Source organism: Neomonachus schauinslandi, chromosome X (genome assembly GCF_002201575.2).
Source record: "Neomonachus schauinslandi chromosome X, ASM220157v2, whole genome shotgun sequence".
Taxonomy (NCBI): Eukaryota; Metazoa; Chordata; class Mammalia; order Carnivora; family Phocidae; genus Neomonachus; species Neomonachus schauinslandi.
Window position 1 is genome coordinate 100,511,063 of NC_058419.1, and position 27,235 is coordinate 100,538,297.

At 38.7% G+C, this 27,235-nt stretch overlaps 1 protein-coding gene across 1 annotated transcript; it reads left to right on the forward strand.

The window, feature by feature from the left end:
- Positions 1–794: 794 nt before the first annotated feature.
- TAB3 (TGF-beta activated kinase 1 (MAP3K7) binding protein 3) lies at positions 795–26,909 on the forward strand. The gene is made up of 7 exons (XM_021705860.1): positions 795–898; positions 5,605–7,066; positions 7,941–8,101; positions 13,842–13,935; positions 16,652–16,735; positions 22,546–22,647; positions 26,518–26,909. The coding sequence occupies exons 1-7, from the start codon at positions 797–799 to the stop codon at positions 26,664–26,666; spliced, it is 2,154 nt and encodes a 717-aa protein (XP_021561535.1). The 5' UTR covers positions 795–796; the 3' UTR covers positions 26,667–26,909.
- Positions 26,910–27,235: the final 326 nt, after the last annotated feature.

A 27,235-nucleotide genomic window follows, 5' to 3' on the forward strand; every position in this document is an offset into this window, starting at 1 on the left:
CTTATATACAACATCCGGTGCTCATCACAAGTGCCATCCTTAATTCCCATTTCTCATTTAGCCCATCCCCTCCCACCTCACCTCCAGCAAAGCATCATGGTTAAAAACAAAGGATTCTAAGTTTCCGTTTTTGTTTGCTAAGTTATTTCCTTTAGACTTTGGGTTTCCTTTACTCATACTTCAAATCTTTCAGCCTCAGAGTACAAGTAGGATGTAAGACAGGACAGGTAATGCTTTCTGGTGTTATCATCACGTCCTTCCTTGTTTTCTTATTATTTCGGACATCAAAATGATTACTGTGCTTTAGGGGAGTGATGTGATAGACCTTGGGAAAATATGAGTGATTATACATAAGTAGCATTTCTCAAGGCTAGCAAAATATGGTTGCCAAATAGTAATACTCTGTAGTTTTAATCTAGCTGCTGCTTTATTTTTTTAAGCATTAAAATGAAACAGGTTTTCAGATGTTTTTTGGCTTTTTTTTGTTTCTAAACCAGTGATTGGCTATATTATATCAGAAAACTCTGGCTAAGTTGAATCTGTCAATTTTACAACTCTCCATTTTAACATAGTGATCATTTCTATTTGAATAAAGTGAAATATGTAAGTAAATTCAACCGTACCTTATTGAAGTATTGTTGACACACAATGTTACATGAGTTTTAGGTGTGCAAACACAGTGATTAATTTTGATTTCTTTTAATAGAAAATGAATGCGGTGTTGGAAGATCATTACTATTGGAAGGCCGGTTAGCATCAATTTCCCAACAGATACTTGACCACCATTTGTTCTGGCATGGCGCAGAGCACTCCACAGCTTGATATGCAGGTTCTCCATGACCTCCGACAACGTTTCCCGGAGATTCCAGAGGGTGTTGTATCTCAGTGCATGTTACAGGTAGATTACCCAGCAATGATAGTGATATTAAGCTACAGTTCTCCTTAAGTTTTCTTGTCTATGTGGAGGGCAGTAGGAGATATTTAGAGCAGGATTTCACAACCGTGGTGCTATTGACATTTTGGGCTGGGTAATCTTTGTTGTGGGGCCCTGCCTTGTACATTGTAGGCTGTTTAGCAGCATTCCTGGTCTCTACCACTAGATGCCAATAGCACTCTTGCAGTTGTGACAACCAAAAATGTCTCCACACATTGCTAAATATCTTATGGGAGGCAAAACCTCTACCCCATTGAGAACCACTGATTTTGGGGGGTGGAAAAAGGCATGCAGCAAAACAAAAACTGATTATGTTCATATTTCACTTTTTACATTTTTAGAGTTGTTTGATCAGTCCCCAAATCCTTGGATTTGAATTTTGAATCTCAGATTTATCATTATAACTTTTTAGGCTATATACTTTCGAGGCTATTTTTTATTTTTATTTTTTTTTAATATTTTTTTTATTTATTTGACAGAGAGAGAGACAGCAAGAGAGGGAACACAAGCAGGGGGAATGGCAGAGGGAGAAGCAGGCTTCCCGCTGAGCAGGGAGCCCAATGCAGGGCTTGATCCCAGGACCCTGGGATCATGACCTGAGCCAAAGGCAGATGCTTAATGACTGAGCCACCCAGGCACCCCAAGCCTATTTTTTAAAGTCTATAGAGAGTCCAGTCCCTTTCTTACTGTTTTTCTGGTTGATAAATGCTTACCAATAGGTAATTTTAAGTATAAGGCCACTTTCTCTAAGTTTAATCATATTCCTTTGGTTTGGTTGTCTTGTAGTGAAATGTATCTTTAATATTGGGTAATAATGTGTTTTCCCATTCAAGGGACAAGAGAGAAACCGGCCTAATGCTTCCCTTATTGAATTTTGCATCATCCTCCACAGGATCTCAGTGTGTTTTGGGTTACAGCATTTCCCTCTTTGGTTCACTTTTGGGTACAGCACCTTTGTCTTGCCCACTGGACTTCCTCACACTACAGTCAGTTCAAATTCTACCTTACTGCAGTGTAAGCAGCTCAGGTTATCACCTAAGCCTATATACAGTGGAGGTTAATTACAAATAGAACAGAACAATTGTGGTAAAAGAGGTGCTTCCTAGCCCTTCTGCTAGGTCTAGACCTTCAGGCTTACGGTTTTTGTATTATAGCTTGCTTTTTGTTTTTTCCAACACACATTCCCAGTCTGAATTTCCGTTCTTTACTTCAGTCACATTTTGGTCTCTAGTAGAGCAAAGGTGCTTCCCACTGGAGTAAAACCAAGCATGAGTGAGGCTTTTAGCTAAAACCATTTTCTAGCAGTCACCTTCCTTACCACCTATCCCCCATCTCTGACTTTGTTTTTTTCAAATTTAATTTATCCCTTTATCACCTGTATTTTTTCATGGCTTAGTGTCTTTATCACACTAAACTGAAGGAATGAACTTTAAATTGAGCTTAATGAACATTTGTTGCTAATTTACATTGACCCAAGTCTTTCTCTTCTTTGTTCCTTTGGGATTAATAGAGTTTATTGGTATGGAGACTTACTACCACAGAGTGGCTCTGAAAAGTTTTTCTTTTTTTTTTTTTTTTTTTAAAATTCATGAGAGACAGAGCGAGAGAGAAAGGCTGAGGGAGAAGCAGGCTCCCAAGGAGCAGGGAGCCCGATGCGGGACTCGATCCCAGGACCCTGAGATCATGACCTGAGCCGAAGGCAGATGCTTAACCATCTGAGCCACCAAGGCGCCCTTTTTTTTTTTTTTGAAAAGTTTTTCTGTTTGCATTTAAAGACTCAGCAGTTTACATTTAATATACAGTCTTAAAGCCTCTCTCTCTGGAGCTATCATCTCTCAATTTAGGGTCACTTTTTAGGAGTATGATTTTTTTTTTTTGCCTTGATCTTTTCAAGAGTTTATATATGGTTTTTGTTTGTTTAATTCTCACCTCTTGGGGTACCTGGCTGGCTCAGTCAGTAGAACATCCAACTCTTGATCTCAGGGTCGTGAGTTCAAGGCCCACATTGGACGTGGAGTCTACTTAAAAAAAAGAAAAAAAGAAAGAGAAAAGAATTCTGACCTCTTTATCCAACTAAGTAATTTTGATTTCTTTATTTATATTTACTATTTGGTAAATTTTGTATCCATTTTTTTTCTTTTGAAGGCATTCTGCAGGTTAAAGATAACATTTGAATCTATTTTGGTGGTATTCTTTTAAAAATGATTTCGTAAAAATAATACTTAAATACTTTGTATTGCTGTTTTAAATTTTTTCTTCATGTGAAAATTTACTTACTTTGTTACTATAGACATGCATTTGAATAGGCTGACAAACCAACTTTGTATCATTGTGAATTTGGGTCCTCGTGTGAGGATACTGTTCAGGCTCCCTAATTCACTGTAGAAAACATGAAATTTCAGCAGCGTTGATACAAATGTCAAATAGTGAAGTATCCACGAGTGCTTTAGATTTCATATAAAACTGGCTAATTTTTGTTCTCCTTTTAGTCCAATTGCAGAGATACCTTATTTTCACTTTTCATACATATTCTTTTCTTTCAGATATCTGTCAGTGACATTTGCTAGTTGGCAGTCAGTTTAAATCCTTTGGATCCAAATTTGCTTAATACCTAGCTTCTCTTCCTTGATCACAGTGATTTTTAAGCAGGACTTTTAAAAAGGCCAAACTTTGAGTTTTAATAATTTTCTTCTTAAATTTCAGCAATTACTTTTCTCTATGGCTCAGAATTTTAGTATCAAAGTTTTATGTAAGGAAACAGATACAGGTTATGTATGGAGTTTTGATGAAGCCAATTCTTTAAATTTCTGAGAATTCATTTTGCAAAGGTTTCCTTAACTGAATCTTTGTTTACTTTTTTTTTTTAAGATTATTTATTTATTTATTTATTTGAGAGAGAGAGAGAGAGCATGAGAGGGGGGAGGGTCAGAGGGAGAAGCAGACTCCCTGCCGAGCAGGGAACCTGATGTGGGACTCGATCCTGGGACTCCAGGATCCTGACCTGAGCCGAAGGCAGTCGCTCAACCAACTGAGCCACCCAGGCGCCCTCTTTGTTTACTTCTTAAAGCTTTAGTATAGTAATTTACTTTTGGCTTAACATCCTCTCCGTTGAAATTACTGTGTTATAGTCGAAACAGCAGTGGGAGTAGGAGATGGAGAATCTAGAACTGGCTCTCCTGTTAACTAGTTCAGTGCTAGTTCTCAAGCCATGTAACTCTTTGGGCATCTCTTTCCTCATCTGTATATTAGTTAGTTGAGTTGGAATAGATGAACCCTAAAAGTTCTTCCAGCTCTAAAATTACAGCATTGTACGTTCTGTTTTAGGTTTAACCTTATTTGCTTCCCAGCAGAAGTAAAAGTGTTTCCTTTTATTTTTATATAAAATGTGCTTTTTACTAAAATCAGTATGCAGTAGTAGGTATGTATGTGCTTATTTGTGTATTTATGAACTACAGAGAAAGTCACAGAAATTGAGAAATTTTATTCCAAGGGCAATGGATAATAGTGCTTTAGGCTAATAAAATAGTTCAGAATTTTGTATTTTAATGGAAAACTACCTTATAATTTTCATATTAAAAAAAGAGGAACCTCCTTCATTCGTTGATTATTGTTGGAGTATCTAAAATGTCACTTTGGTATTACCATCTTTGAGTGTATGTGTAGTGACTCAAAAAATTCAAATCCTACAATGATTTGAAAGTTCACCAAGCTACTTTTCAGTGGGTAAAAAATGTTGAGACTGTGGGAGTGTGAATGAATTTCATTAAGGCAGTCGAGACCTGGTTTTCTGTTACATAGCCTTAACTTTGGGCAAGTTGTGGAACCATAGTTCAAAAAGTGTGCTTGTTTTTACTGATTTCTTTGTTTAGCTTAATCTCTCCTAATGATAGTTGAAATTATATAGGGATAAATTTGGTTAAAAGAAAAGGCTGCTTTAGAATTTTTATTGTTTTGACTCTAGGAATTCTATTATAATTTTTCTCCTTTTGTGGTTTCAGTGCCTTTTGAAAACTAAAGCATGGTTATTTTCATGTTTTTCAGTTTGTTTGTTTATTCATGTATTTATTTTAAAGATTTTATTTATGTATTTGACAGAGAGAGAGAGCGAGCGCAGGAACACAAGCAGGGGGAGTGGGAGAGGGAGAAGCAGGCCTCCTGCCGAGCGGGGAGCCCGACGCGGGCCTCGATCCCAGGACCCTGGGATCATGACCTGAGCTGAAGGCAGATGGTTAACCGACTGAGCCACCCAGGCGCCCCCACGTTTTTCAGATTAAATATTAATGATGAATATTGCTTTAACTTATATGTTAGAGCATTGTGGTGAATCCAAGATTGGCCCAACATGTTAATTTGTGGAGATGCATCAGACCTAAAATGAGTCCTGGATTTGGACTCAGAAGACTTGGAGTTGAGTCACACTGTTCATTAGTGGGTGCTTTCCATTTGTGTAGCAGTAGCGGGAGTACCAGTCATAGGAACTAAATGTCTGTGAAACAATATGAATTGTTTGGGATCTCCTTGTCAGGGTAGGTGACTATGAAGCTGTTCGTGCTTAAAATGCTGCTCTCTACTTATTTTATGATAGTTGTCTTTGTATAACCTGCAAAGCTTGACTTCTATTAGGATTTGTTCATTTTGTCAGTGTTAATTTTACCATTTTTCTCCCCTAGAACAACAACAATCTTGAAGCCTGTTGTCGAGCCCTTTCCCAGGAGAGTAGCAAATACTTATATATGGAATACCATAGTCCAGATGACAACAGGATGAATAGAAATCGCCTTTTGCATATTAATCTGGGTATCCATTCTCCTAGTAGCTACCACGCAGGAGATGGAACACAACTTAATGGGGGTCGAACACTGGTACATAGCTCAAGTGATGGACATATTGATCCACAGCATGCAGCGAGTAAGCAGCTGATATGTTTAGTTCAGGAACCACACTCCGCTCCAGCTGTTGTGGCTGCTACTCCAAACTACAATCCATTTTTTATGAATGAACAGAATAGAAGTGCAGCCACTCCTCCTTCACAGCCACCTCAGCAACCATCTTCCATGCCAACAGGAATGAATCCGTCTGCTATGCAAGGGCCTTCGCCGCCGCCGCCGCCACCTCCTTCATACATGCACATACCTCGGTATAGTACAAATCCGATTACTGTTACAGTATCCCAGAACCTCCCTTCTGGACAGACTGTACCAAGAGCTTTACAAATTCTTCCACAAATTCCAAGCAATCTCTATGGGTCTCCCGGTTCTATTTATATTAGACAGACATCTCAGAGTTCATCAGGAAGACAAACTCCTCAGACTACACCATGGCAGTCCTCACCACAGGGCCCAGTGCCTCATTATAGCCAGCGTCCTTTACCTGTTTATGCACATCAACAGAACTATCAACCTTCTCAGTATTCTCCCAAACAGCAGCAGATTCCTCAACCTGCTTACCATTCACCACCTCCTTCTCAGTGTCCTTCACCCTTCAGCTCTCCACAGCATCAAGTGCAACCTTCCCAGCTGGGCCACCCAAGTTCCCACGTCTTTATGCCACCTAGTCCTTCAACTACTCCACCCCATCCATATCAACAAGGACCTCCTGGCTATCAGAAACAGGGAAGCCATTCAGTATCTTATCTCCCATACACAACATCTAGCTTACCCAAAGGATCCATGAAGAAGATAGAAATTACAGTTGAACCCTCTCAAAGACCTGGGACAGCAATGAACAGGAGCCCTTCACCTATCAGTAATCAGCCGTCTCCACGGAATCAGCACTCACTGTACACAGCCACCACACCACCTTCAAGTTCTCCTTCGAGAGGAATATCCAGTCAACCAAAACCTCCATTTAGTGTTAATCCTGTGTACATTACATATACACAGCCAACCGGACCTTCATGTGCTCCATCACCATCTCCTCGAGTGATACCAAACCCAACAACAGTTTTTAAAATTACTGTAGGTCGAGCAACGACTGAAAATCTTTTAAATTTAGTGGACCAAGAAGAACGTTCTGCTGCGCCAGAACCTATTCAGCCCATTTCAGTGGTACCAGGCTCTGGGGGAGAAAAGGGAAGCCATAAATACCAGAGGAGTTCTAGTTCTGGATCAGATGACTATGCCTATACGCAAGGTAATTTGAGCCCTTTTATGAAATTTCATCTTCGTGGTGAGGTGGCTTTTTCAAAATAAATTTATATTAGCTGTTTAGTTTTAATTAAATGGCTAGTGTTTATTAAATATTGGGCAATAGCATCGCTGCCAAGAATAGGGTTAGAAAAAAATACGGTCAGTGCTTCAGAGTTCTCTACAGGCTCTGTTTTAAAATATGAAAATATAGGCATGATAATAGTGACCTAAGAAGGCTGTTTTTAGGAATAACATTCATTGGGACAAAAGCATAGACAAGTGAAATTGATACTGTCAAAAAACAAACCACAGAGTGGGAAAAGGAGATTCATAGTGGATGGGCTAAAGTTTATCAAGGTTAAGGAATTAGAATCTTTTCTAATGAGATTGGCCTGGAGGGTGTAATATTTATAAGTGATACATATTTATAAGTGGGATTGGTGATGAAGACTAATGTAGGATTAGTTAATAGTGGACCTAACTAAAAGGAGGACAGAATTTTGTAAAAGTCTATTTAGATTTCAAGGTATCTGAGAATTTAATATTCTTTCATTATATAAGAGTAGTAATTATGACTGTAGTTCGACATGCCTGGTATTAAACCTGTTTAAAACCCACACAGGTACAGTTAAAAAGACAATCATAGGGAAACGAAGGTCAACAGAGCAAGAGGGACGTACAGATGATGTCATTTTGGCAGCAGTTACAAGAGCCAGATTAAAGCAAAATAGCATTAGCAAGACACAAGAGTAAATGCCAACTCAAAATGGAGGACAGGGTTTCTTTTGAGTATTTTATGCATTAGCAGTGCATATAGAAATTTCCCAGTCACTTGTTCAATGTTACCCTCTGCAATGACTCTATCTGTAACACTATAGCTTTGCTGTTACATCAGCGAGCAAGGATGGAGAGGTTAGCAAAGCAGTTGAAACTTGAGAAAGAGGAGCTAGAGCGGTTGAAGGCTGAAGTTAACAGTATGGAGCATGACCTGATGCAGAGACGGCTCAGAAGGGTCAGCTGCACCACTGCGGTCCCCACGGTAAGTCCTCTGTTGGCCTGCATGGACAGGAAGCTGGGGAGGATGGCTGTCCAGGGCATGTGTTTTTCTTTTAGGTTCTGTTCCTGGCAGGGCCTTTTTGTTTTTTCCACAATGGATGAGAGACTTTCACCTTCGGTTGTTCTCATCACAATAATTCAATGCTTTTATGTCTTCTCACATGTATGAATTCCATAGGTTCATCAGTATTGTCAAATAACTGACAGTTATAACGAAGGTATGGCATCTCATTTACTGTGAATTGCTTTCTGTCAAAATAGAAAAGTGTACCCTGCCCAAGCATTTTATATTTTTTTCTCGTGTGTTCATTTTTTCTTTTAAGCATATAATACGCTTAAAAATTCCAAAGATTTAAAAGTTATTTTCTTAAGTACGTTGATTCAGAGGAGTTAGAACAGTATCAGTATGAATCTGGGCAAGTGTGCCCTGTAGAGCATTTTAAGGCAGAGCAATTTTGTTAAGTATAAATAATTGTAGGAACGAAGGTAACAGTATTGACAGCGGTCCTAATCGAAACTGCCCTAATGAAAAGATTTGGATAATATATTCTTAACATATTAAGTACTATTTGAGTTCTAAAAAATGTTAAGCTATTCAGAACGTTTTGAAACCAGTCTCCTAAAATCTTGTGACAATACAAGCTTTCTGTGATCCGACCTATCGCTTCACCTTTTGACATTTATTGGTGCAGCAGTCCTTGTTGAGTTTATGAATGTGGTCCTGCGCTGGGTGCTTAGTGCATACCTGCTAGCGAGAGAAATAGACCCATGGACAGATAATTAGAATTCAGTGTGGTAAGTGCTGGTGATGCTCACGGGTAATGAGAGAACTCGTACATCAACTAGTCTGTGTATGTACTCAATGCATTTCTTCTGCTGGAATGCCCTCCTGAAGCTCTTCGTGGGTAAGTCCTGTGTATTCTTCAGGGCTTCACCTTACCCTTTACTTTGTCTCTGGAGCCATTCCTTATTTTCCTGACCTCTCTCAACGGAGGGTAATTTCTCCGCATTTACAGGTTTGGAGAGGTGAGCATGTATGTCAGGCCTCTTGCAGACAGCATGTCTGCAGCTCCGCCTTCGTATATAAGTTTTTAATGGAGGGTCATGGCTTCAAAGGCAGTCTGTGAACTTCTGAAATTATGTGCAGTATGGACGCATGTCTACAGTTTTCATCTGATTTTCGTAAGGTTAATAGAGTGAAGGGGAAAAGGGTGAGGACCCACTGCTCTAAACAGCATAGTGTTGCTGTATAGGCATAGAGGAAAGGGGGAAAGAAAAGAGAAAAGGAGGGAAAAGAACATGGAGATAAGATGTGAAGTTAAGACAGGGACAGACTTTCAGGAGGCAGCAAATACAGGTCTTACACTTAAGCTGAGATTTCTGATGTCTTAACAGGTTAGTGTGCATCTGCCGATTGGGGTTTAGACCTTGAGGGTGAGGTGTTTGAACGTCATTCTGCTGGTAATGGGGAACCAGTGGAATTTTTCAGAAGGAAATTATTGATAAACAGGCATATTTAGTAACCTAATGAAATTTTTTCTAATGTTGACGAAATTCCTAAATATAGTCAGTATTAGAAGTAAGAAGGGAGGGTTTTACTTAAAACACTTAGAAAATTACAAAGCTATCTTTAACTGAAAGGTAGTAAGTTTCTCATTGTTTTCTTCACTTGAAATCTTAATTGAATTCTCTGATTGGGGGAGGTATTGAAGAACATAACCCACATAGGAATCTACCCTGGTGGTTGGGCACTTTAGAATCTTTTAGGTACTTACGGAGCATAAACAGATTTTCTTAGCATAAAAGTCATTTACCCTAACTTAACCAAGTAAGTTTTGTTTAGTAACCTCTTGCTGTGTGGTAATTCCTGCTAAAATGAGCCCTACTGATTTTTTTTTGTTGTGTTAGAAAGTAGAGAACTGTCAAAGGTAACATAGGTTAGTGCTTCAAAAAAAATCCAGATTTTAGATGAGCACTTTTATTGATGAGTTACTTAAGAAAAGCGGAAGAGTGGAGTGAACCCCCTGTGTAGCCATCACCCAGCTTCAGAAATTGGTAGCCCATATGGGTGACAATTTTGAGAGAGAAGAAATTTGTTTGATTCCCTTGTGTTTCTGCTGCCAGGCCTAGAGTAAAATGAAGGACTATTAGCAATGCATGGCTGAGAGACGGACAGTTCTGCGTGGAGGTTCAGACAGTGCCTCTATTGAGATGTGAATTTAAATCCTCCTGCTACTTACCTGTCACTCATATATCCTTGGAGAAGTAACTTTCTCTGCTTGTTTTCTTACCTATACTATCTGTGAGTACCTATCGCATGGGATTAAATAAGATAATATACATAATTTATGCAGTCCCCAATAAATAGTAAGTATTCTTACTAATGTTGGTTGGACAACACTGGAAAAACCTGCTTGAGATACACACCCACACCCCCACGAACTGTTTTTGCAAAATTTAGATTTAGCCTTAGGTGTATGCATAACATAAGGTATATTATGTAGGAAATTAATCCAGAAGTAAAGCATTTTGTCAGAATTCCCTTTTGTTGATAGAGGCTCATTCGAGGTGCCATGACATAGTTGTAAAGAATGCCCACATAAGGGGTGCCTGGGTAGCTCAGTCAGTTAAGCAGCCGACTCTTCATTTCTGCTCATGTCATGATCTCAGGGTCATGGGATCGAGCCGCACATCGGACTCCATGCTCAGCGAGGAGTCTGCTGAAGATTCTTGCTCTTCCTCTCCCTCTGTCCCTCTCCCCCAAGCTCTCCCACTTGCTGTCTCTAATATAAATCTTAAAAAAAAAAAAGTGCCCACATAGGCTCTGGAGGCAGAATAGTTCTGGCAATCACTGGCTGTATCTAACTTATCTGCATTTGATTTTCCCTATCTATAATGGGAATTCTAATAAGTATATTTTAATATTGTCAAGATAAAAATATATGTAAAGTGCCTGGCATGGAGTTAGGTGCTCAGTAAAATGGCTGTCTTTATCTTTGTCCCACTCGCATGTAGGATTACATGATAGAGAATGGACTGTTTTTTGCTATTAAGCACATATTTCTACCTTCAAGTTTTCACATTTTTTATCAAGCAGTGTATTAAAAAAACGTGTGTGCCTCATGAGACTGAAATGCACATTTGTTACCAGCTGTAGAAGCTTAGAGCACCAGTGAAATAATCTAAGGAGGGCAGAAGTGCAAGATGGCCATAATCTGCTGTTCCCAAAGCCCTGTGTTAAGTGCTGTCGAAGAGGTCGTCACATAAAGAGATCTGTATGTGAAAGGATAGATGTGTGTCTGTGAACCTGCATGTATTTGTGAGAGAGAGAAAAGTTCATGTAAATTGACATTAAATCAGAAGTGTTGGCCAGTTAAATGGTAAGGATATTAAGTACTTTCAGGGTTTTGAGATAGAAATGTTAGCTTTTTGCCAGTAGGGTTCAAAGATGAGACAGTTTCATGGCAGAGGGGGACATTTAAGTTAAACCTTGAAAAATAAATAAGATTGGATTAAGCTGAGAGATGCCTGTTTTTCCTGTCATTTGTCTTGTTCTAAGTGGGTTTTTGGAATAACCCACGTTTGTTAGTCTCAGATGCATAATTAGGGCCAAGCCACTGAACAACAGTGGTCTTCGACTGGGTCTCTGTGATACAACTTCTTAAAGTGCTCAGTTGACTTAAGGTAGTTTTGCCACCTTTTGAAAAAGCTTAGAATTTTTCACTTTGAAATGTCAGATCTTTTACAAACAGCTCTAAATTACACACAGCTGATCTTGAAACGCCTCTTCCCTGAAAAGACAGTGTACTTTTTGGCAAATGGTACGGACTTTTCAGAATTTTTTTTTTTTTACATTGCTTTAGTCAGAAACTATGAAAAAGGACATATGAATCTTACAGATAAACTATTCTTTTAGTAAATTCCAGTGGTTCTCCTGTCTTTGGAAATGATTTTGTTGACTAGATCTCTTGTTATAAGCAAATGTGCTGTAGCTTCTAGACTATAAAGTGTATTACAGTCCTTGCATACTTAGTTCTAGAGCTTCACTATTTAGGACCATTGTGACTAAACCCCCCCCCCCCCCCCCCCCCCCCCAAAAATAGGAAGAATCAACTCCTTTAGGTACGTAATTTTCCTGTTGTGATTCTACGGAGAATGGGTTCTTTTACATATTCCTACGAAGACAGTATCTTTGAAACCCCTGGACAAGTGCTTTATTTTTAGTATAAATGCTCAGGTATATTTTAAACCCTTTTACTATTGCCTGGTAGACAAGGTATAAGCATTTTACATGGTAATGTCCCATATCAGATAGGAAAAAAGGAAAGCAATCCCTAATAAATATTTCTGAATGACCATTCTGAGGGACTGTAGTTCTTACTGTATTCTGTCACTTATGTTATGGTAATCACCATACATTCATCATCCCTTATTTTAAATGTTTCATACTTGCTAATGTAAGGGGCAGTCCCAATTATTCTGATAACATGTCCTAAAAGCATAAGAGCTTGCATTATTGTGAATTAAGAACCTTTTTGCTCCTTTGTAGAAAAATACAGGCTTTTTTTTTTATTTTTAAAGATTTTATTTGTCAGAGAGAGAGAACACAAGCAGGGGGAGAGGCAGGCAGAGGGAGAAGCAGGCTCCCCGCCGAGCAAGGAGCCCGATGGGGGACTCGATCCCAGGACCCCGGGATCATGACCTGAGCCGAAGGCAGCCGCTTAACCGACTGAGCCACCCAGGCGTCCCAAAAATACAGGTTTTTAACAGAAGAGGATTTTATTCTGTCATAGCAGATATTTATCTTTTACTTCGTATAGTTGAACGCACATCAGTAACTGAGTTAATATCTGGGCTGTGCTGAAAGCTTCAGTATCCATGCCTCTGGAATTCAAACTCTTAATTTTGTTACTGTGTATGTATATGTATGTATGTATATATAGTAAAGAAATCTAGAAGGTCAGGGGATGTAAAGGCTTCCAAAAAACTTTGAAGAATAGGGCATTACTGTACATTTCAGTGTCTCATGTATGCCTCTAAAAGGCCTAAGGATGGGTAGACTGGGCTTGAAATCAAGGAAGAAGGAAACAAAGTTGGAGGAAGAATGGGATCCATTTGTTTGTGAAATTTTCCTGTAATAGATTGCTTCCTTTGATCTAAATCCTGGTTCTACCAATCACTATGTTTTATAACCTTGGGAAAATTACATGCACTCTGGGTGCATCAGCTTCTTCATGTATAAATTAGCGATATTACTACTACTTGCCTTGAAAGATGTTTTGAGGAAAGAATGAGACCTCTGGTAAACACAGTGCCTGACACTTAGTATTGTTATTTTTTTCAAGCCTGGACAACACTAAAATCATGGACATTGCTTGTTTTACAGATTGATTCTCATAGATTCCCTTACCATGAAAACATAGAAGTAAAATATTTTTAGTGCTCTGTGATTAAAATGATATTTTGTATGATAAGACATAGTCTAGTACTGTAGCTTGCCACGTTTTATGCAGATTTTGTGTTTATGTGGCCATACTGATATGTCCCCATTTAACCTGACTGTTCCTTTAAACGTTTAGGACTTCTTATACATGCCCTCTTATAGACTAAGGCCATATTGTTGGTAATAACCAATCAGAACTATTAACATGAATAGCAGTTCTTAAATGTTGGGCTTGATAATGACTTTCCCACAATTGCTATTTTGGGTCCTTTCTTACTAGCCTGAGGAAATGACAAGATTGAGAAGCATGAACAGACAACTCCAGATAAATGTTGACTGTACACTGAAAGAAGTTGACCTCCTTCAATCTAGAGGTATAGACTTGATTATTTGGTAAACCATAAGTAATAGTGTGGGGTTTTAAGCTGCTTAAATAGCAATCATTTTTGGTTTTACAGATTTAAGAGATAGTTTTTATCCATTATGATCCTATTCAAGAGATCCCTCCACCCCATGGTCATAGATTTGGGGGATCAAAAATAGTTTTACTTTGGCAATTCCATCATTAAATTTGTCATTTAGACTGCTCTATGTTGTTACTCTGCATTTATAAAACTTCCTAGATTGATGCTGTGATAATCATCAAAAGTATCTATAAAAATAGGGAATCATGTATCAGATTTATCACTTTTAAAATAAATTCTATATGCCATTTTTTATATATCATATGAAAACATCCAAGTATATCTCAGACTTTCTGGAGAATGGGGTTTGTTTTGTTTTTAACGTTCTTATAGAATTGTACTACAGTAGAAGCTCTCTTAACTTTCATTTACCCAGCTCACCAGGTTAGAGCTGTTCTTCATTTCCCCTGTAAAATACTCTGACCCTGTCCACAGCTGCTGGCCACGTACTGGCATGTTCAAGTACTGTTGCTCTTAGCAATTGATTTGTCCGCTCAGTGAGTGAGTTGTACCTGTTCCCTAACCTGTATATGCCAGTTACTCTATTTCTGTAATGTTTATGGAGGAGCTGTTCTTCCTATAAAAAAAAAAACCAAAGGCAAATTACTTAAAAAAACAAGAAGGTGCGGTTGGGGGGGGCGTGGTCTGTGAATTAGATACGGGTGAAAACTGGAAAGGGTTAAGGGGAGAAATCACAAAAATCTAAGAGGATTCTGTTCTCTTACTCAAAATAAAACAAAATTGTAGAACTTAGGATTCAGGGAACTAGCCTGCTGGCTCCTTTTGTAGTTTTAGTCGAATATAGTCATGCCCATTTGTTCACATGTTGTCTGGGGCTGCTTTTGTGCTTCACCAGCACCCTCGAGAGCTTGCAACAGACTATTACAGGTTCACAAAGCATAAAATTGTTGATTTTCTGGACTTTTACATAAGAAAAGGTTTGGGGCAGAAAAAAAAGTTTGCCCACTCCCCCTGTAGCTCATCACAGGTGTAGTTTATGTAAGAAAGACAGTATAGAACTTCAGTGGACACATGTTTAAAAAAAAAAGTCTTGGTCCAACATTGAAGTTGACTAGTAATCAATCAGCCTCTTCCATTACCACCACTTACTGTTTTCAATTATGGCAGCTAAGAGAGCATCTACTCTGAGAGTATATAATAAATCTTGACTAAAAATGGCAATGAGGTAACTTTCACAGTAGAAGCAGGGGAACCTAAAAGATGCCCACCAATCTGAATGTGAAAGTTGAGCAGACTGGCCAGGTCAGAAGGTGATCCCTGTAGAGACTCATAGCTTGAAGCAGTGGAGCTCTGCATCATGGAGGGGTGATACAGATTATTGTTAGTGTATTGGAAGACTGCATCAGTTTTTGCTTGGGTGTTTTTTAAAGCAAAACACACAAACATTTGGTTAGGGTATTGATAGTAAGCCTTAGGAGATCTAGAAATTAAAACATCAGCTGTAACTTAAGTAATTGAAGAAATACATATGCAACACCTTATAGCACTGTGGCTTTCATTATCTTCCAAATGGATAAAAGCATCTGTAATAGGACCTGCAAGGGAAACCACTATTAAAGTTTTATAAGCAAAGAGCTGTGTTTTTGGTCTCCATTGGGCAACAAAGAGCTCTTTTTGGTGCTTAAGTATTTCTAAATCTCCTTTCATAAGGGGTCCAAATATGTCCATTTTATACTGAATTCTACTCTTCCACACTCTGGAAAAATTGTATACTGAATTCCAATGCAAACTTTGAAGTGAGAGAATGGATCTTAGATGCAGATCATTATTTGGTTTGCTGAAAAGCAGGTTTATTGTTGGTTTCGGTGAGGAAAACTTTGTGGGGGGAGAAGTAATGTCTAGAAATCAAGACATCTAATATATTTGAACTATTAGTACCTGATAGCATGCGTAGTTACAATGCTTAATTGGAGTTGTGCAGAACAAGCTGATTACAGTGATTGAAGTGAAGGTAGGACCTCAGGCTGCCACTGTCTCAGAACCCACCTTGGAGGAGTCATGGCAGGAATTGGGACTGAAATCGACACAAGGCCAAGGAGTGAACTTTGTAAGAGAGTTGAAAATTTTGTGGCAAGACAAAATTCTTAGGGATCATTTATCATTCTGAAATTGGCACCTTACCATCTTTGTTAAATCTGTAGACAACATTCAGTATTCTCCAGTTCTTGAAGATAGGAATCTGTGAGCTGCTGCTGTTATAACTGGATTCATCTTTGTATGTTTGACTTCTTCCACTGTTGAATTTAGAATGGATAACTTTTTAAGGTAAATTATGAATGACATGAAATAGTTCAGCCATCCTTTAATTTCTCTTCCTCATTTACCTCTGTAAGTGTGCCACGTACATAATCCTGCTGAAAGAGACTAGCTTTGCAGTTAGAAAAATATTCCTTCAAGTGATAGTTTATAGGCCAACACTGATGTGGTAGTTTGCTTGCGTCTTTTCTCACAGTGATCAAGAAGAACATTTTCAGTGGGAAGGTGATAGGAGTTTTGAAACCCTGGAAAGCAGTTTCCCTTTTTAGATATTTCTGTATATTCTTTAACAAAAAAGTCAAATAGGAGAAAGAGCCTTAAATGCATGGTGATTTTATTTTCTTTATAGGAAACTTTGATCCAAAAGCCATGAATAATTTTTATGACAACATAGAACCTGGCCCAGTTGTACCACCCAAGCCATCTAAAAAAGGTGAGTAGGGAAATGCCATAAACATCATAGAAATAAATACCAGAATTCTTTGAGAGTTCACCTCTTCAGCTGAAGAAATTTCCACTAGAGATATTAACTTGTTCAGCATAAAAAAAGTTAACCAAACTTTGAAAAGCACTAAAATTAGTAACTCATGGAATTATGGTCAAAGGTAATTAAGTGGGATATACAATTTAATTTTTTAAAAAGAACTTAAAGAATATATTATATAGCTAACATAAATTTACTTACCTCTGTAATAACTATAATCCTAAAAGATAATTCTTACAAAATAATGAGAACTTGAAAGGTCTTAAGTTAGAATGTTAAATTGGCAGGTCGCAAAAGCAGCCTTGTGTGCCCAACAGGTGAACATAATAATAATTAGATAGGGACTAGGTGTTTTTTCATAAAAGACAAAAATAAATCCTCTGTAACCAAGATTTGGAGGCATCACTTTTGGCTTTGTTCTATTTTTAGGTTAGCACTGTTTAATTGGCATTTCAGTGTCTTAAAAAACTAATTTGGATTAAATTTGAGTCATTGAATTTAGATAAATATTTTCTGTCCCATTCTTACTCAAGGCTCATGTTCTTTTATATAGTTCTCAAGACTGAGCTGAAGTATGCATTTCAGGTCTTAATCCATTTTGCTTTAAGCAACTTAAGGGTGAAACATGTTAAAATGTTGTCAGAGTTACTACTCCCTAGGTAATATATAAATTCTGTCACCTAAATTTTAGTTGAACAGTTTTCTATGTATTTTAAGTACTTGCTTTATAGGTTGCAGTGCGATACTACTACCACCATAGGTGTTTCATCTGATCTGCCTTTAAAATAGTATGATTCCTAAGAGTAATACACATAAGTATCTTAGTGGATGACTTCCAAGTATTAGATTTGGCCGTTTCAAGCTGAAAGTCAGAGTTATGTATCACTGATCACTGTAACCATTTGGATTAATAATACATGAGTCTTTAAACTTGATGTTGCCTGGGTGTCTACTAAAGAAGCACTACCTATTACTAATCCAACAGATAATTGATTCAAGGGCTGTTATAGAAGAATCACTCTATTTAAGGGAGTATGTTGAAAAGTTGTTAACCTGAGCCTAGAGGACCCAGTTGATGAGCAGACAGTGTGTCCACCATGAGCCATCTCATTAGCATAAACTCTCAGGTATGGTCCAAAGGGCCCACTGTAAATAACAAAGACCCTCTGATCACTTGGGAAATTTCAAGATTTTAGTGTTTATCTCCCAGGAGCTAGGGATTAAAGCTAGACCCACCTTTAGGCAAGGTCAGATTCTTTACTTACACAGAATTTATGCAGTGGTTACAAAGAAATTTGTAAATACACAAGACCTGAGGATTAATAATCAGTGACCTAAAATTCCACCTTAAGCTAGGAAAGAACAACAAAGTCAAGGACATGTAAAGATAAGTAAAACGTAACACAAATTATCGAAATCAGAAACAAAAGATGGGTTACCCATTAAAATAAAATGTGATGAACATCTTTATGGCAGGAAACTCGGCACTTTATGTGAAATGGACGCATCTACTCAACCTGAAAACGAGGTGATATAGGACCTAATAATAGCTGTATATCTATTAAAGAAATTGAATCCATTATCTTAAAAATTTTCCCACAAAGAAAACTCCAAATCCAGATGATTGCACTGGTTGGTGAATACTGTAACACATTGAAGGAAGAGATCCTACCAATCTTACACAAATTCTTTGAGGAAACAGGAGAAGAAGGAAAGCTTCCCCCCACCTTTTTTTTTTTGGGGGGGGGGGTCTTATGGAGTCAGCAGAGCCCTGATTTCAAAACCTGATAAAGGATTACCTACTCACCCCCGCCAAAAAAAAGAAAACAGAATTACAGATCAATAACCCTCCTGCACTTAAAGCAAAAAAATCCTTAATATTCACAATAAATAGGATAATATATCATGACCAAGTTTGTTTTAGCTTAGGAATGTACTATCAAAGGAGAAAAAAAGCTCATTATCATTTTACTAGATGCAGGGAAAGCATCTGACTTAAGTCAGCAGCCATTCCAATTAACATGGTTATTTGCAAAGACAACCTAAGGTAAAAAAAAAAAAACAAACTGTTAGAACTAATTAGTGAATTTAACAAGGTCTTGGGATGAAAGGTCAGTATACAAGAACCATATTTCTATATACTAAGCAAACACCTTAACGAAATTAAAAAGAATTACAAAACCATCAAAAGACACATTACACTTATGAATAAATCTAACCAGCAGTATAGGCTGAGAACTACAAAACATTGCCAAAAGGAATGAGAGTAATACACCATGTTTACAATTAAATAAAAATTGGGAAACTTATTATCCAAAATCATCTGTAAAAAGAATGAAGTTGGAAGTCTTAGCCCTAACTAACCTTAGGACTTACTATAAAGCTACAGTCATCACGGTGTGTTATTGGCATAGGGATAAAAAGTAGATAGAGAAATGATTGTAGCTTTATAAATAGCCCAGATCTAGACCCTCACTTAACACTGCCAGATTCTTGAGCAAAGCAACCAATGGAGAAGGGAAAGTCGCTGGAGCAATCAGTGCTGGAAGAACTAGATAACCATATGGAAAAATTACCAGTTTTGATTCTTACCTCCTATACACAAAAGTCACACACACTTAAGTGTCGAGCTAAATTATAGAGCTTCCAGAGCGAAACATAAAATATCCTTGCAACTTGAGTTTAGCTTAGAATTTTTCGGACCCACAGCAGTTGGTACTTGAGCCTTCATTAAAATTCAACACTTCTACTCATCAAGAGACACTATTAAGAAAGTGAAAAGGCAAGCCAGGCAGCTGGGAGAAAATACTTGAAAACATATCTGGTAAAAAACAAAAACAAAAAAACAAAAACCAACCAACCTGGTATCTAGAATATATAAAGACCTTTTATAACACAGTAATAAAAGGACAGTCCAATTTTTAAAAGGTCAAAACATTTGAGTTGACACTTGACAAAAAAATATATATAAATGGCCAGTAAGTACATGAAAGTGCTCTACTTGAATAGACATTAAGAAAATGCAAATTAAAATCCTGAGATTCCTGAATAATGATGGTATGAAACATTAAGGAGGATGTAGAACAAACAGAATTCTTACACATTTCTGGTAAAAGTTTAAGATGGGGTGACCATTTCTTATGAAACCGAACATTCATTCACCTGCCCGGTAGCTTATCAGTTCGCCTTCTGAAGACTTATCCAAAAGAATTTAAAGCCTATGTCCACAAAATGATTTGTATTAGAAGATTCATAGCATTTTTACTCAAAATAACCAAAAACTTGGGAACATACCAAGAGGCCATCAACAGATGAATGGATAAAGAAACTGATATATTCAAATCATGGAATACTACTGAGCAGTACAAATCAACTACTGTTAAACATCACATGGACCAACCTCAAGGACATAATGCTGCAAGAAATAAAACACAAAAGAATGCATACTGTATGATTGTTTATATCCATCTCATAAGCTATATATTTATGCCAAAAAAACAGAACAGCTGTTATCTCTGGGATAACAGCTCTACAGGTCGGGGATTAACTGGGAAAAGGCATGGGAGGATTTTATGGGCTAATGAGAATGTCTTGATCGGGATTTGGGTTATTAACAGCTGTATATGCATTTGTCAAAACTCCTCAAATGGCAACACATGTGGTTTGTGTATTTCATTGTGTAAGTTTTACCTTGAGAACTCAGAAGAAAATAAAAGGACACTTTCTTGAGGTAATGGGATAGATCAGCTGCCAGGAGCCCATACACTCCGTGTTCTAGCAGTGGTGATATTGGTGTGGCAGACGGTCACTCTGCCTGCTGTCTTTGAGACCAACACCATGTATTTGAGGTGGGGAGCTGGTGTTTGGCTCAGCTAGGAAAGGTGCAGGGCTTGCATTATTAGGATGCTGTAATATCAAGCTTCAGCGGGCTCTCTACAAGTACTTTCATACAAAAAAAGCTCTGTTCTATGGCACTTTGAATTCACACAAATTTTGCTAAAGCTGATAATTGGATAGTCCCTTGGAGTTAGCTGTAATTAAATTACAGTTACAATCAACTTTTAAATTATGTAGCAAATGCTCAGTATGTAGATGGATTATGTAGATAGACGCTTGATGCTACAAAGACAGGACTCCTCCCCCAGGCAGCTTATCGTCTACCTCTACAGTTTTGAGTAGACTAGAGAACTAACATCTTCACTATAAATGAATCTCTACTATAGAAATCCACTTGAGCTTTCATTATATATACTGTTGGTGAGAGTATAAAATGGTATTATTATGTAACCCTTATACTTTTTAAACCTTTCACCTCTTAAAATTTATGAATAGAACTTAATGCTACAATTCCTCAAGAAGGCTTTTCATTACATTTCTAAAAGCTATTTGATTTTCTCTATGAAGTCAAATTTGTTTTCTAAGCATTTGCAGATTTTTTAACTACATTGGCTTCTTCTAAAAAGTAGCTTAATGTAGGTTTTCTTGCAGTATCACTTAATTTAAGATCAAGTATAAATAACTGGTAGAATTGATTTATTGGTTAGAATAAATGCCTTGGAGTTATTACAGACATATATGGTAAATCCAAGTGGAATAAGGATGTTTGTCTGAAGTATGGTGATAAAAAGGAGAGAGTAAGAAAAAGAAACAGAAGGAAAAAGAGGGAGACCTGGAAACCTTTTGAACTGAACTTTGTATTGAAGCAGTGCAGTGTGCATGTAAGCTCCTCGGCGGACTCAGCAAGTCCTCCCCAAGCTATCATTGGTGAGAGCATTGACCTTGGTGTCCCACTACTGGAGCATGTGTCTGGGTAGTTTTGGCCACCTGACCTTGTTCAGATCTAGTCTGTGCACCAGAAAGGCCATCAGTCCAAATACTTAATAGTTTGTGTATTTTACAGGGCTGTTGTTAAGAGTCTGTGAGAGTAAGTATGTGACACTAAAGAAGTGCTTTACAAATTTAAGAAATAGAATTTACTCTTTGGAGCCTAAGGAGACCATTTACTCTGCTTTTGTTTACTCTGATAACGGAGTGTTTAAGTGCCGAGGCACCACGCTTAGAATTCTGGAGAAGTGATTTCCAAAGGTGGATTGTCCTAGGGGATGGCTTATGTGGGCTCAGAACGGATCAGAAAATACAAGATCTTTCTTTGTTCTTAAGGGCAAATGATACCAAGTCTTAATAGAAAGAAAGGACTACTTACTGATAATGTATAAATTAATAGAAACAAAATTCTAGCAAAAAATTGGGATACCTGCAGTCCATATTATTTTGAGTTCTGATTTTTTCAGTTACTGCTACTCCTACTCTTTCATTATGATGTACTATAGTTTTCTCTTATTTTAATGGATTCTTTGGCTAGCCTTACACATCATGTACTTTCAACCTGTGGTTTTCTAATAACTGTTGCTTACTAAGGCAGTTGCTAGAGTATCATCTTCCACAGTTTGCCCTTACATTGACATTTAATTACCATCACTGAATTTGCACTAGGAAGGGGGGCAACTGGTGAAATTAGGCATTGATTCCAAGTAATTGTAGAGGATGGAAAAAGTTCTAAGAGTACTGTTCTGTATAGGTTGTAAAAGCAATATTAAAAATGGCACTTACCCTCACAGGAGAACTAAAGGGAACATGAAGCAACAGAAAGGGTAAACAGGCAACTGTCCATGTCCCATGGGAGATCCTTGGGAGCCTGTCCACTCTTCTCATGGATGGCTTTAATCCCTTTTCTCCTGGCTTTGCTTCTTTTCATGCAGATTCGTCAGACCCTTGCACAATTGAGAGGAAAGCCCGAAGAATTAGCGTGACCTCCAAAGTACAGGCAGACGTCCACGACACCCAGGCAGCAGCTGCTGAGGGTTTGTACTTGTGTGTCCAGATTTTGTGCACAAAGTCCAAAGACACGTGTCCGCCCGTGTAGAGTTACCACAAGTAAAGGCTGCCTTTTTTGGTCCCCCTTTAAAAAAATAACTCTCTCCAAGCGACTGGCTGGCTCAGTTGGTGGAGCATGCGACTCTTGATCTTGGGATTTTGAGTTCGAGCCCCTTGTTGGGTGTAGAGACTACTTTTTGAAAATTATTCTCTTAGCCGAGTTTCTAAGGCTGTGCTGTCCAATAGAAATATAATACAAGGCAGATACATAAAATATTTCACCTAGTATATTGCAAAGTATTATCGTTTCAATATGAAGTCGATATAAACTAGCGAGATATTTTACATTCTTGATTTCATACAACATCTTTGAAATCTGGTGTACATTTTACACTTAGAGCACATCTCCGTTCACACTGGTCACATTTCAAGTGGCCAGTAGTCACCATATTGGACAGATTGCTCTTAATAATAGCTTCTAGAAAGCAAGGCCAAGTAATTAAAGAAATAACTTGAAAGTTTGGGATTTTATAACTTCTCACTGCAATTTTCTAATGCTTCTTGAATTTTACCCTGGGATTCAGTTGAAATAAGGGTTCTAAAAAGACTGTTTATGTTTATGTAAGTATGACTGTATAATATAAACAATATTGGTGAAACTGTTGATTTATGATGTTTTCGAGGATGATTATTCTTATGGAAATCTGGCCTATTAACCCATTTAAAAATAGTTTAAGTCTTTTTTTTTTTTTTTTTTTTAGGAATCTCTACACCCAACGTGGGGCTTTTAACTCATGACCCCAAGATCAAGAGTGGCATGCTCCTCTGAGTCAGCCAGGCGCCCCTAAAAATAGTCTTAAAGGAAAAACATATTGACTTCACTTTTCCTTTGTGTATAAATATGCATATTTTAAGGTTTTTTTTTCTATGAGGCCTGAAATATTTTGTTAAACAGTCCATAAAAAGACAAGATTTTACAACTGTCAGTCAAATGAAAACGGACATCTAAAATGTCTTTTGGGTTTTAGAGGCTTCTATTTATTTATTTGAGAGAGGGAACACAAGCAGGGGGAGTGAGAGAGGGAGAAGCAGGCTTCCCACAGAGCAGGGAGCCCGATGCGGGGCTCGATCCCAAGACCCTGGGATCATGACCTGAGCCGAAGGCAGAGGCCCAACAACTGAGCCACTCAGGCGCCCCTGGAGGCTTCTATTTAAACAGTACTTCCCTGTGATGAAATGAGCAGTGTCTTACCAACAATAATTGTAAATTAGGTGCCTTGAAAACTTCTGATAAGTTACTTCAGAGTGACTTGATTCCAAGTTAAATCATCCCGGTCCTGAAGGAGAAAACGTGCCCCCACCAAACACACCTCTTTGGCACGAGGAAGGGTTACTCTGACGGACTGTGAAGGCTGGAGCAGCCCTGACAACAGAGTACAAGTTACCCTTGAGTAAGGAACATCTACATTGATAAAGGCAGTCTCCACCTAGAAGTGTTTCCCTGCCCCTCCCAGAGAGCCTTGTGACTAAATCCAAAGAGAATTGGATCAGTGGAGAAGGGAACTGACTTAAATCTAGGTAGATCTTCCCTAACTGGCTTCCCCTGCCCTGCCTCCAGCATCTTTCTTTTGTCTTTAGCTGTAGATGGTATGTTAAGTGGCAGCTTGGCCCCCTTTGGGGAGTTATTTTTCCTAGGTCTCTGCCCTGTGTGTGTGTGAGGTACACATGTTAATGAACTTGGTTTCTTCTCTTGTCTTTTATTATAGGGTGGGTCTCAGGCAAGAACTCAGAAATATAGAGGGGAAATTATTTTTACTTTGCGTACAGTATTAGACAATGAAGAGGAGCCCCAAGTATCCTGTATTAGTTACGTTAAAATGGGTTGTGCAGGTATTTATGGAGTTTAGAAAATAAAATTTAAGGCTAGGTTTGGAGTTACACTTCATGAAGTAAAAAGTTGCCTGCTCTAGAAAAGTATAAAAGTGAGTTTTCAGAGCCTGTTTATTAAAAACCAACAGCAATACGGTTTAAGTGTTTACCTTTTAGGAGAACAAAATGCCCTGAAAACCAGAGTATTGTATGAGAGAGGACCTTTTCTGGAAGTGGCGTGGAGAACATTTTTCCTCTAACAGAAGGCTGTAACAGTTAAATGTGCTTTTTATTCTTCCATATTGTACAAAAAAGAAAACTATCAAGTCTCTGTGTTTTGGAGTCATGAGCCAAAAGATACAAGGTGGGTGATAATGGCCACTCAGATCGCCAGTGGAGGCCAGAGAAACAAACCCATTCTCCTTTTTATAGTTCTAGGAATTGGTTGATGAACCCAGTGGTCGTCTATTCTGTTGTAAAGCTAACATCTCCCTCCTGTTTCAACCTGAGCCGCCTTATTGCCTGTTGTAAGGTTTGAGGTCTAAAACTTAGGTCTCTTTTCACACCAGCCATTTGTCATGAAATACGAATTGCTAACCACAAGTGAGTTCATTAATTTCCACTGGAAGATAAACTTAACCCCAAATGGTAATTGATTAAAGCCTTCCATCTTAGTTTCTTCTGTGACCGGCTTAGGTAGGCTGCCTACCTTAGATCTTAATCTCATTTGCGTCCACAGTGATGATTTCCAGTGTTTTACAGGTAGATTTTCCCAGCCTCCTGGCCATGCTCCGGATTCCAGGGGGAATTCCACCCAGATATCTTTAGCCTCCTACTCACTGCTGCCACTTTCAGTAGGGACTGTTCTTAAAAAGCAGGATTTACAAATTAACTTCCAAAGCAAAGAGCCTTTTTTTGAGCTCAAGGCCAGAGAGATGAGGATCTAAGTTTCAAGTATTTTTAAGATTTTATTTATTTGACAGAGAGAGCGTACATGAGCAGGGACAGAGGGAGAGGAAGAGGGAGAAGCGGACCTCCCTGCTGAGCAGGGAGCCCGACGTGGGGCTCGATCCCAGGACCCTGGGTTCTGGATCTGACCACAGGCAGACACTTAACTGAGCCACGTAGGCACCCTAAGTTTCAAGTATTATTTTTAAAGAAAATCCTGAGGACTGGGGCTATTGGGTGGCTCAGCCGGTTAACCTTTGGCTCAGGTCATGATCCCATGGTCCTGGGGTCTTGTGGAGCTCAGGCTCCCTGCTCATCCCTCTCTGCCTCCCCCCACCCCACCCCAGCTCATGTTCTCATTCTCTAATAAATAAAATCTTTAAAAAAAAAAAATCCTGAGGACCCACCTAAGGTTGCGAGCATTTTACATTGCCAGATATAGACATTTTTTAAAAAACTATCTGAAGGACCTTATAATGCCAAAAAGGAAAAAATACGAGAATAAAAAACAGTCTTTCACACTGAATGAATTTAGCATTTATGAAAAACTAGAGTCTCTCTCTTTTAACCATTCTGGGAGCAACTCCGTGAGGAACCATCACAGTCACTGTGAACCATAATAATTAACTAACACATACATACTGTGAAGCTGCAGGTCTCCCAGCGGATATTGAATACAGTATAGCCACTACTATGAGGGGGCGTGTCCTGGGGGGCTGAAGTTTGGGGGGGGGGGGGTGGGGGGGGGGCTGAATTTCACATGCTGCCTGATATTTCTCCTTCTGTTCATTCGGCTACAATACAGTATAACCACTATCTCTGGATAATGAATGAGGAAGGTAGTCTATCCTGGACTTCAATTTATCTTCTTAAACCAAGTACAATTTGTATCATAAACCTCCTGTTCTAGTAGCTGTGGACATTCATTGGCTTTCACCTTAGGCCAAGTAGAAACTCTTTTTTTGTGTGTGTTTTTTTCAGTTTGGATTATATTTGGAAAAATTCAATCTCTTTTCTCTCTTGATCCTAACTTCCCTCAGAGCATCTAACTGGCTCCAAACAGAGTCCCCGGACCCAACCCCGCGATGAAGACTATGAGGGGGCCCCATGGAATTGTGATAGCTGCACCTTCCTGAACCACCCCGCACTGAACCGCTGTGAGCAGTGCGAGATGCCACGGTACACTTGAACTCCCAAGAGTCTGCGTCGACTTGAGAGAGAAACTGGGAGCACCCACCAGAAGAAAAGGAACCTTGGGAGTCTGTGCATCTGCCTGGCCTTTTCATTTCTGATTCCACCGGGGGAGGAGCAGCGCCCCTGTAGGGCTCGTGCTCACTCAAGAAAAATGGGGCGTTCTCTTTATTTTGTGTTTCTGTTTTTTTCCTTTCTTGACTCATTGCAGAGTGAGATAGAAAGGGATACTTGAAACTGGGAAAGGATTCACTCCTGAAAGAATGTCCACAGAGAAGTCAAGAACTCTTCTGTGGACTCCCAGTTAAAGTTACTGCTGAGCGGCCCTCACTTTATAAACTAGAACTTTCAATCATGCTGTGACATGTTACATACAGTTCATGCAGACTGACTGTGACTTCCCGGAGCAGACTGCCCTGGTCACAGCTCTCTAGAAAACCAAGGTTCCCCAGGCTTCTTCCCGTTGTTGCCTACTGAGGAGAAGGACAGGAAAAAGCACCCAGAATATGACCTTTTTTGTGTGGGGGGCGGGGGGGAGAGCAAAATAATAAGGGTATTTGTAATTGC

Excerpts from the sequence above, each read along its gene's own strand:
- TAB3 (XM_021705860.1), top strand. The coding sequence starts at position 797 with ATGGCGCAGAGCACTCCACAGCTTGATATGCAGGTTCTCCATGACCTC. Across the intron at positions 13,936-16,651 it reads TGACCTCCTTCAATCTAGAG|GAAACTTTGATCCAAAAGCC; the intron begins GTATAGACTTGA and ends TTTTCTTTATAG. Across the intron at positions 22,648-26,517 it reads CCAGGCAGCAGCTGCTGAGG|AGCATCTAACTGGCTCCAAA; the intron begins GTTTGTACTTGT and ends AACTTCCCTCAG.